The 12,240-nt window shown below is 37.1% G+C and overlaps 1 protein-coding gene across 1 annotated transcript; it reads left to right on the forward strand.

Annotated features, from left to right (window-relative positions):
* The first annotated feature begins 1,168 nt into the window (after nt 1-1,168).
* On the forward strand, nt 1,169-3,535 carry LOC126611175 (protein DETOXIFICATION 56-like). The gene has a single exon (XM_050279365.1). The coding sequence runs from the start codon at nt 1,365-1,367 to the stop codon at nt 2,814-2,816; it is 1,452 nt and encodes a 483-aa protein (XP_050135322.1). The 5' UTR covers nt 1,169-1,364; the 3' UTR covers nt 2,817-3,535.
* Nucleotides 3,536-12,240: the final 8,705 nt, after the last annotated feature.

Genomic DNA, 12,240 nt, shown 5'->3' on the forward strand with positions numbered 1-12,240 from the left:
TTTATTTTTCATTTTCTTTTCTGAAAGGATATGCGACCCAGTCACTTTAAAAATAAATAAAATACTGATAAAGCAAAGTTGAAATGCAAGTAATTCAATATTAATTGGTTGGCTTTGGAATATGAAAGAAAACTAATACATATATGTATTGGTGGCCAAGGTTGTCTAGCTCGTTTAGTTGTTCATAGCTCAGAATCTCAAAAACATTAACTAAACCACATAATTATTTCATCCTTTTGTAATTTAATATTCATTCCTCTTTGTTTAATCCCCTTTAATATTTTTTTATCCCAAAGAATTTTACAAACCCAAATAATTCCTTTAGACTTTAGTTCATATATGGGAATATGTCCACCATATCAGATATCAGAATATCTTTCATGTTAGTCTTCATATCTAGGTATCCATAACTGATGTCACATCGAACTTATATCATTGGTGTATGTATGGAAGATGCATTATACAGTCCCATCGAACTTCATCTCCTACAAGTAACTAACTCAATTCGAACCAATAAAAACATATGCGCACCAAAATTTGTTCCTTCTACTCTTCTAGGCTCGAGCTGTATAGCACAAAATCAGGCAAGGCCAAACTAGTGGTTCCATGCTTTTCTATCACATCTTTGTTGTACTTTAGAAGAGTTTGTTATCCACACACCTCTTTTTACTTCATACACATCCTCTTAATTTGCGGCTATAGATCGACTGAATTAAAGAATATCAAATGACAGAAATTAATGAGGGATGTGTGGATCGCACACCCCCTTCTGATCTTACCAAAATGACGTAACAATTTAGTTAAAAATGACATGTGTTCAAGATTAATAAAGTTTTTATAACTTAATCATGTTATCTTTGTCACTTAATATTGTCACCGAATAGAAATAATCCTATTTTTCTTGAAATTTTTATGTATTATATATAATCAATAATAGAGAGATGATTTAAATAGAATTAATTCCACCAGAAAACGAAAACATAAAATAGATCATAGTGACTACTCACTAAGATTAAGGTCGAAAGTTGATATGCATTCTTTTTTAATGGGAAACAAGTGGAAAGCAAGCTAGTGCATGCTCGATAAGCATGAAGATTTAGTTTGGCCCTTGCATGCATTATCATCACGCACTATAAATGCACCACCAACTCTCTCTCTCTTCTTTCATAATTGGCAGTTACAAAAAGAGCATTTGAATTTGCTCCTTTTAGGAAACAAACATCCTTACGAAACAAATGCACCATAAATAACCAATATTATCTCGAGAAAAAGAAAACAAAAAAGAAAAACCAAACTTTCATCTTTTCCTTTGGAAAATATATATTTGAAACAATCCCACCAAATCTTGCAATCCATTTAACACAATGTCTGCAACAACAATATCAAATTTGGAAGATAACCCAATTGAGAAAACCTTTCAGAAATTGCCATCCAATTTCTTCAAGGTTACGCTTTTGGAGCTGAAAATACAAAGGGCAATAGCTCTTCCTCTTGTGGCAGTGAACTTGACATGGTTTGCCAAGATAGGCATCACAACAGTTTTTCTTGGCAGGCTCGGGGAGCTCCAACTGGCTGGCGGTACGCTTGGCTTCACCTTTGCTAATGTCACCGGCTTCTCAGTTTTAAATGGGCTTTGTGCTGCCATGGAACCTATTTGTGGTCAAGCTTTTGGAGCTAGAAATATAAAGCTCCTCCACAAAGCCCTTCTCATGACAACTTTCTTGCTGCTCCTCGCAACGCTTCCTATTTCGTTCTTGTGGCTCAATGTTGACAAAATCCTCATCCATTTTGGCCAACAAGAAGACATTTCAATGGTTGCGAAGACCTACCTCTTCTATCTCCTGCCAGACTTGGTAGTTACTTCACTCTTATGTCCTTTTAAGGCCTACTTGAACTCACAAGGCATCACAGTGCCATCAATGTTCTGCTCGGGTCTAGCGTTTGCTTTTCACATACCGATTAACATCTTTCTTGCGAAAGCCAAGGGTCTCAAGGGTGTTGCAATGTCTGTGTGGATCACTGATCTCATGGTTGTGGTTCTACTTGCCTTGTATACATGTGTCATTGAAATTAAGGCAAAGGAAGGGAGGTGGAGGGAAGGGGGTTGGCTTGATCAACATGTCAGCGATTGGAAAAGGTTGCTCAAGCTTTGTGGACCTTGCTGCCTCACTACCTGCCTTGAATGGTGGTGCTATGAGATATTGATGTTGCTCACAGGCCGACTTGCGAATGCCAAGGAGGCAGTGGGAGTATTAGCAATTGTGTTAAACTTCGACTATCTGCTTTACTCGGTGATGCTTTCTTTGGCAACTTGTGCATCAACCCGCGTCTCCAACGAGCTTGGAGCAAACAGAGCAGGCCCTGCTTATCAGTCTGCATTTGTGTCTGTTGCAGTGAGTGTGGTCTCGGGTTTCATAGGTGGTTTGGTAATGTTAGGAGCCAGGGGAAGTTGGGGGTGTTTGTTCACTCATGACAAAGGAATTTTAGAAGGTGTGAAGAAGATGATGCTGCTGATGGCTTTAGTCGAGGTGGTGAATTTCCCTTTAACAGTTTGTGGAGGGATTGTCCGGGGAACGGCGCGACCGTGGTTAGCCATGTACGCAAATCTTGGTGGGTTTTACCTCCTGGCCTTGCCCTTGGGAGTTATCTTAGCCTTCAAGATTGCACTTGGGCTCAGTGGATTGATGGTAGGGTTCTTAATTGGAATGATTGCATGCTTGATTTTGTTGCTAATTTTTGTTTTGAGGATCAATTGGGAAGAAGAAGGTTGGAAGGCACAAACACTTGCTTCCGTTGGTTGTCAAGCACCAGAATAACCTGAGAAAGGTCATATATTCCCGGTAAAACCAGATCTTGTAAAAGTAAACCACGTTTCGACTGACCAGCTATGAAATGGTGACTCCGACAGCCGGTTCTAGCAATGTTTTATTGTACGTTAAACATTCCCTGGCATATAAAAGTGTGCAATTCCTATGCAGTCAAGATATTGCTAGAGAGTAAGAGGCTAATGTGGCCTCCAAAATGCATATGTAGACAATCTAATTCCATGGCGGAAAGTATCCGGCTAAGTCGAACATCATTCTGCATGAATACACTTTTCTCCTATTTGCAAATTAAACACAAGAAAAAATTCGTTGTACAGAGATGAACTTGCAATGCCATTGACATCTCTCTCTGAATAACATCACTGTTTCCCTCTTTGGTGAAGAAATTTGCATCACAGATCAATGAAGACAAATGGAAGATATCATCCGTCGATGAATCCAGGTTTGGTACTTGAAGACTCAAGCTCTTTAGCTTTCTCCTAATTGAAGCCAAGGCCAGCCATTATCTTGTGGCCCGGAGGTTCCCCTTCATACCAAATGCCAAGAAGTAGATGAGATGTTGTAATTTCCCTGCTATCGCCTGCAATTGAGATGTTACTAAATTAAATTACATAGACTTCATAGCGCAGCAAAAAGAATTGAGAATCCCGATAAGAAAAAAATGGCCATGTGTTCTTATAGCTTAATTCAACATTATCTATAATTGCGAATTCTGGAAGATGGGAGCTGCCATAAAATGCAAAGGTTTTTACCATATAACATCAAATAAACGAGATATTCTACTACTGTTTCTTTTCACCCCATACATAACGCAAACTCATAGAAGCCAATCCATGGATCCTCTACTCATCCTCTTCCTGCAACTATGCAGCACCTTACACTATATCTTATTTAAAGTAGTCAGAAAAAAACGTTTCACAACGGAAATTCACAGATGACAGAAGGAAGAATGAAATTGCAAAGCATAGGAAACATCATACACGGTGCGAAGAAAAAAAAATCCCACAATCATAAGTTATGTTGTTCAAAAGAAGTTACCAGCCCACATGTTTGTTGATATCATCTACGATATTATGCATTACCTATTAGTATATTTGAATCCATATGTTTTCTTGCATACCCAAGATACCACTTGATTGAGCATTCATACCAATCCCAAACCAGTAGAACACCTCAAGATACATATACAGAAACAAATTTAATTCACATAAATTAAAGGGCCAACAAAAGAGAAAGAAATTATACAAACAGAATGTCCATAAATTCACAAGATTTGTTCTTTTTATCAATAGCCCAATCAAGCACTTGTTGAGCTTCCTCAATCAATGCGGGATGCTCAGGACTGAAAAACCACATGTCTGTTTTCCCAAGTAACTTAATTGTTTCTTCACGCACCTTAGTAAGTGTAATTGCATTTTCCCGTAAAAAATTGGCAGCGAGACTGGTTCCTGCTACCTAATCCAAAACCAGCTAAGTATACCACATAATTCACTAGATTCACTATAGGGGAAGTATGTGGTAGGATCAGATATTCATAAGATAGCTTTCTTTTCTTGGTAAAGATGATAAACATAGTCTTGGTATCTTACATTTGCATCCCATTTTACCTTCACTAATTTCACAACAAAGCTATTGTGCATAAGTTATAATCGTAGAAGCGTGCACACAATTTGCCAACTGAACTTCAACATATGCAGTTCACATTAGTTATCCACATTCAACACTATCTTAATCCCACAACCATCTCAGTCTCAAATTTTACAGTTCTAGATTTACAAATATTAGTCCTTTAATTCTAAGGATTGTTTTCCACCTCAAAGTGTAATTCAACATGATCGAAAATGGAATCCAGACGTAAGTATAGCAGCAGTAAGACAACATATAGGAAGATGATTTCAGAAAAACTTTCCGAAAAAAAAAATACTAAAATTAACAACAATAAAAGCATAGAATGGTCAGAAAATTGTTGGCACTCAGCCATGGGCTCTACAAATTGTTGGGTTTCGTAGTGGGGTCGGGTTCAATTCTGGGGATCATGGCGGAGGTGGTCGTTGGAAGCTTGGAGAGGGAGTGAAGGCCATTTCCGGAGCTCAGGGTTGAATTGGATATGTGGAAGGATATGGGGCAAGAAGCAAGGACAAGACCATTTCTTCAACCCAAAGTTCTTTACAATTGGGCTTTTCGTACTCTGTTTGGGGTGTGCACGGTTCGGATTCGATTAGGCCATCTCCAACCGATCCGGCCAAATGACCATAGGCTAAAATATAGTTCATTTTAACACGAAAACCGTCTTCAACCGAGAGCTAGGCCAAAGGGCTTGTAGGCCCCACTAGGCCATAATTCATCCACCAGGCCAGTAGGCTAACCAAAAGGAACCCCCTTCGGTTAAAATAATAAATTATTGAGGGGGCTAAAAATTAGCCCCCTTCGGTTGGAAATAGATTTTTTGTCAAACGGGCTATGTTTTGGCCTATGACTCTTTGGCCCCCTCGGTTGGAGATGGTATAAAATATGGTCTGGCACTGTTCATTAAAAAAAAATATTTTGCAGAGCTATAAGGTTAAACATGGCCCTTTGGCCCCTTTTCGGTTGGAGATGGCCTATTTATCTCCTACGACTAATTTGGGGTAGCTTGATAATCCTATTGTTTTCAGTTTTTGTTTAACATATTTGTTAAATGAAACTACTTTGTTTTTAGTTTTCAAATTTTGGATTCCATTCTTTTATTTTCAATTTGACACACCCCGACCCGGAATGTCCACTTGAACTTCGAATCGAGTTGTGATGGCCGACACTTAGAGGGTGACGAAGCCATAAAGTGTAGTGTAGTGGAAAAAAAGATGTGAATAAATTTAAACCTAAAAGTGCCTAATCAAAAGAATGCGTGAGTGAGCGGGATTGAACGCATTTCACACATGATGTCAGAGCATAAGACAGTATAGTAAATAGGATGAGGGTTATACCACTGAAGATAACCATCTCTTGAGATTTTGCCAAAATCCTCGATTACATGTAAGCATAGTTACTAAACTTGGAAGGGTGAAAAACAAAGTTGAGTGGGTCAGCAAAACAACGTTTGTAAGAAAACCTTTATTTTCGAACATAGTAACTCCTCGCGTAAAATAAGTATAGTTTTCGTAAAACATACTACGTAAGTATCTAAACAAATGTACAACATCAATATAACCAGAAATATGCCAAGTCATGATATATTAAATGCCACAATAATATAATCATGTGATAATCAAGTATAACTAAATGCTCATCCATCTAAGCTGACACACGAGTTCGTACAGATAATTTCTGACACGATCAAGACTGGGTGTAATCAATACGCTCTAGTACTACGATCACGTGAAGGCTGGTGCAGAACCACAGTCACATGCGAGTTACAATTGCCTAATGCAAACTGTATGACAGGGCTGACACCTAACTTGGATCCAAGGCGAGCGAACGATGCAGATGTGAACATACACGTGAAGGATTTGCCCTAGCCCTGGGACGAGTACTAACACTGGGTGCAGCAAGATGAGCATGTACAAGTATGTATGAATGTCATGACAGTAATATCTCAACCATATGGCAGCATTTATCACGATTAATATCACAATAACGATACTTGGCAATATAAGCGTAAAGGTGAAGTAAGTACGCATTTATGGAAACTATAATTATGTATAGGTATGAAAACAAACCGCTCACTCACAGTTACTTGCAATGACACATCCGTTCAAGCTACGAAGTCAGAGTCTCCAATAGTAATTGTACCTAAGCATAATATTGGGACCCATTAGTAAAACTGAATTAAAACGCTAGAATTTGGAAAAACAAATAGCGGATTTGGAATCAGTGCATCGAAATACGGTAAGGAGTGTCCCGAGCAAATTTTGTAAAAAGTCAACGGTTTACGAAAAGCCCACATAAGAAATATTCTAAGAATATTCCAAAGAACATTCGAAGAATATTCTAAGCCCAATTAGGTAAATGGACAAACTGGACCTTGGGTTAAAGAGTCATGGGTCAATGGCCCAAAAGTTTGGACCAAAAGAATAAGGGCCGGGCTTTTGGGGTGAAACTCTAAAGTGAAACTCTAAAGTGAAACTCAAACTTTAAACAACGATATCTCATTCGTTTCTCAACCAAAATTGATGATTCAAAGACCTAAGTGAAGTAGGAAATGCAAGGAACAAAGCCATACCAAAATAGAGCCAAGTTAATGTCGATGTTGGCCTGAAAAATGGCCTGAATGTGGCCAAATGGCCACGGTCTAAGTTTTCCAGAATTTGAGATATTTCATCCCAAATTTGAAAGCTAATTTCTAGTTCGATATTTAACCAAACTCGATGATTCAAAAGCCAAAATGTAGTTAGGAATGTGGAGAAGAGATTCATACCAAGTGAGGACCTAGTGGTGGCCAGAGTTGGCCAGAAAATGGCCAAACAACCAATGCCTGGAAAATTCCAGATTTGCATAGTGACTTTCCTTGAGTTTTTCTGAGTTCCTACACCACCAAAACCACCCAAAACTTACTAATCGTGAACCTAGACATGACGTACAACAATAGAGATCAATTTTGAGGCTTACCTTCATCGGAAATGGCAAGAGATCGCAGGAGAAGTTCCTTGAATAGTGCATCTCAGAGGTGAGTTTTCGAATGGTTTTTCTTCTATTTTCTTGGTTCAAGAACTTGTAGGGACTATGAGGGAAGCTTATGGTGTAGTCTAGGTTGTTGTTGTGTGTTGTTGTTTGAGTGAAAACCCTCTAGGAGGGTTGGTTTTCTAGGGAGGAAGGAGAGGGCCGAGAGTGAGGGAGAGAGTTTGAGAGAGTGAGAGTGTTTAGAGAGAAAGCTCGATATTTTCAGAAAAGGGGAGGGAGACTCACGGGTACAAGGGGAAATATGTGGGCCCTAGTGGCTCACAAAACAATATCACTAAAGATGAAACACAAAATATTCAAAAAATGTTCGATGTTTTGATACGTAAAATCTTCGTTATAACTCCAAATTCGATTCCACTTGTGCCTACGTGTTCGTACCGTCAAGTATTTTGAGAATACACTAAAATAGTAGCTTGTACCCATCGTGAAAGGACGGTCAACGAAAGTCAACAACCTCGCCTCTAAGGGCATTTTCGTAAATTCATATTTTTTAAATTAATAAAATTGTAAATGTAGAGACGGGTTGTCACAAATTTTAATTTTTCTAGAATAAAATAAAAATTGTGTTGCAGTCCTATTAGAATAGGAATGTGATTATGTTCTCTTTAGTAGTTGATATCCTATTAGAGTTGTAATCCTAAAAGGGTAAGGAATTAACCTTCCCTTTTACTATAAATAAAGGCACAACGGAGTAGAATAGAACACATCCACAATTACACATCTCTCTCTTCTCTCTACTATTGCCGCATCTTTCTCTCTCTCTCTATGGCCTCCATAATCGTTCAGTAAATTATGTATACAACATGTTATTAGCATGCTCTTGACGCTGCGCTAAAGAGAGTTTGATCTTCAATTAGGGGAGTATTACATTTTAATCATTCTTTTTATGATTGATTTACTATTTTATTGAATTGATCTACATGCTATTGATTCAATTTAATTTTTCTTTGTTTAACGTGATACAACGCATTGGAGATGCAATTCTAGCTTTCCGAGAAGGAACTTCTACAAATTCAAAGTCTTTTATTGTTTTCTGCCAATCAGGTACGCTTAAAATAAAGTAAGATATTTGAAATGACCATGAAGCATGAAAACATTCCCTATGATGCATGAACCCATCTACATTTATATTTACCTTTCGATTTTGTTTCATGCATTACGCAATTTTTGCTATGTGGAATTTGTGAGTCAAAGAATATAAATAAATTAGAAGCATATTAGGGTTTTTCTAACTGTATAAATTTCGAAAAGGAATTTAAGATTTATGGGAACAACTTCGACTGAGCCACGGCCTAGGGTTTTTGCATGTTGCTAGGCCCACAGACCTATATAACAACATACCAGCCCATGGGTTTTCTCCTAGTCTAGCCCATGTGTCACAACCTAATCGGAGTATTAACTTAAAACTCTAATTAAGGCATGATTCACAATTTAATATGGAATAAATCTTTAAGAACAAATTAATCCATAGTTAAATAGTGAAGCAACAAAAGAAAAGAAAAAATTATTTCTTTAGAAGATATAAATCTGTTCAAACATAATTCACATTTATTCACCAAGAGATAATTCTCAAGTTTTATAAAGTACACTTTACATAAATTTACATAAGCTTCTTGTTCCTTATTCAAACAAAAAAGCAAACACCACCAAGCTCTTTATTTTATTTCTATTTACACTTATCATACAACAAGTAACATCTCCAGCACATGACTTAATTCTCTAGTTCCGAACCTGCAAATTTAATTAGGGTGAGCATAAAGCTCAGTAGGGACATTATACCTCAATATATATATATATATATAACCATGAGTATAAAAATTTCATATAGTTAAAACACATTAGAAAAATGATATGTATGAATGCACAAAGTTTCTCTCTTCAAGCCCTATTAACCTGAACCCAAACACCATATTTTCCTTTTGTTAGTGCTCTTGCTTAATTCCCTTTCGCCAGTCCCGTATTACCCTTAAATTATTGTGTACTTTGGGGCTAGCCTGAGACCTGGTACCTGCTAAGAATTAGGCTCAACTACACAAAAGCCTTCCTCAATGCCCATTTCCCTATCTCATTCACAAGAATCTCAACTCAAGGTAATTAGTTCATTGTTTAACAAATGAATGAAAACCATGTATATCAATCCATCCAAATAATCATATAGGCAATGAGTTTATGAATCCAACCACAAAGATAAATATCAATCATTATGTATTAATAAGATAATAAAAGAATAAATATTTATGAGGTTTCCCAAGCACCCCCTACCTGGTTCCAAAGCTACAACGTAAGTCCACGTAACTGCCAAATTGATCAAGTATCTTGGTCCAACTCGTGAGTTCCTATTCAAAGTATAAACTATCACTATTTAAGCATACAATATAACTCGTATTATAAATAGACTTTGTAGAATACATACTTTAATAGGTATGTATAATAATAACCCAAACAAACATACTTTAGTTTTCTAGTAAAAATAGTTTTAAAACTAAAAGTTTTTGTATAGTGGAAATTTATTATGCAAAATTAATATTGGATATCTGTACGAATCCACCAATAATTTCTAAATATATTTTTACAATCAGAACTCGTTTCCAACACCAAATTTTGTTTATTCAATTGGATGACTAGTTCAACAGTTTCATGTTCCAAAATTTCACCTTAAAATCCCTTCATACCAATCCATAACCAAAACTTCAACATAAAAGACTCTTTCTTTTTGAGTTTATGAATGCTCTTTGTTTTAAACAGAGCATAAGTATATTTTGAAATAAAAAAGGAAACTGAATATTCTATAATAAAATTATGAGGGTTTTTTTTGGCTGAAAGAGATTGACTATTGATTAACCAACCTCTTCAAAGCCTTCCTAAAATAAAAATGAAACAAATAAAAGGAATGAGAAGTCTAACCAAAAGAAAAATACTTCCAACTCTTAGCACCCTTTCTCCTTCACTAGACTTCTGAAACCATAAAGCTTTTTGTCTGACATTTCTATTACTGTTGATTCTCAAGAGAACTATTGATTCCCTATTTATACAGGTTTTTGTTTCATTTTAATAGGATAAAAACTTGTACTTATCCCTAATAATCATGATACCTAACTCTAGACTCTTCACCACTTGTTTCTTAGACCTCCACCTCCTGCTTCCATAAACTCCACAAGTTCTCCTGGAACTAACACTCAAGTGACACAAGCCACCAAGCCACAGAAATTGAACACCTCCTGCTTGCTAGCAGTAAGAGGAGGATTTACCTGACTACCCACACAGTAACTAGATTGAGATGAAAATCCTAGCAAATGAAAATAGCACACCTCCTTATTTCAAATTCCTACATGGTGGTAAGAGAGAAAGAAACATGTAAAACACAAGCTCAATGTACAGTCATAAAAACAAACTTACCTCATGAATTACTTGTTGGCTACTCCAATTTGACTCTAGATAAGTATGGAATTGAAGACTCGAAGACAAAAACTTATTTCTTGCTTATGAAATTCGAAGAGAGGAAAAGCTAGGGTTTCTTTTTCCACCTTTTTAGACTAAAGGAGATAAGAAGATTGCGAACTCCTTAAAGAAGTTGTCATCCAGAAGAAGGAAAAAAATATAAATCAATAACAAAATATTGTATTTGTCCTTTATATATATATATATATATAATGAATCTAAAAATATGAACCAATTTACATATTAGTCTAATTATATAAATTAGAGAGTTAAATCAAACACTTGCACTACTAACTAATTAAAAAAAAATTCGGGTTCTCACACCGTGCCAGACCAAGCCATCCCGTGTTGGGCTTGTCTGCGCGCTCGACCCATCTTCCATCAGCTTGCAGCTGAATGGGTTAGCTTCTGTTTGGGCTTGCTACCCGCGTAGTGGACCAAGCCTTATTGACTGGGTTCTTCGGTGCTGGGCTTCATGCCCCTGACCTCTGATCCAAAATGCCAGCGCATGCTGGGCCCCGTCATTTCCCCTCGGCCCGCTTTGCTGATTGCAGCATGCTGGGCACCCTTTTTCTTTTTCCTAGCCCGTGACTGCAGCAAGCCTACAAAGCTTGTTTTGCCGGTTGTTGGGCTGCCTGTAGCAGTCTTACAAGGCCCATCTTCCTACTGCAAGCCTGTAGCTTGTACACACTGATTGGGCTACCCTGTGTGGCCTGCCCGAGCTAAATTGTCTCATGTTTGCTTCTAGCTGCACCCAAGCATGGGGTGCCCACGGCTAAGCTCAAAGTGGGGCTATATTTTTCGACCACATGCTATTATTTTAGCATTCTAAAAAATTTTAACCCATATGTTAATATTATTTTTACTTCTACAATCGACCCCGTGTGGATCGATTTATTGAATTAATTAAAAGTGACATGCAGTCCATTAATTTGATAATGAATCCAAAATTATTGACCTGAAGATCACTTTTGGACATTAACGATTCAATAATTTATTTTTATACTTTGAACCGTTGACATACTTTCATAGTAACAAAGCTCTCACACTTAAGTTCCCGAAGAACCTCAAATCCACTACATTTAAATTAGCATATTGCATTATGTGTTCTTGCAGGAACCTCCCCTTTATGAACTAAACGTTCATAAACTAAATTGAACCTGTAGTTTCAAATTTAGTGCCTTTGAAACCCGAAGATTTCATAAAACAATACACCCATGAAAACCAGACGTTTTTCATGAAAGCCATGTCTTAGAACTCAAATGTTCTAACTTGGATACTTATGGATGATTCATTCCCATAACACTAATCACAATATTGT

This window comes from Malus sylvestris, chromosome 17 (genome assembly GCF_916048215.2).
Source record: "Malus sylvestris chromosome 17, drMalSylv7.2, whole genome shotgun sequence".
Taxonomy (NCBI): Eukaryota; Viridiplantae; Streptophyta; class Magnoliopsida; order Rosales; family Rosaceae; genus Malus; species Malus sylvestris.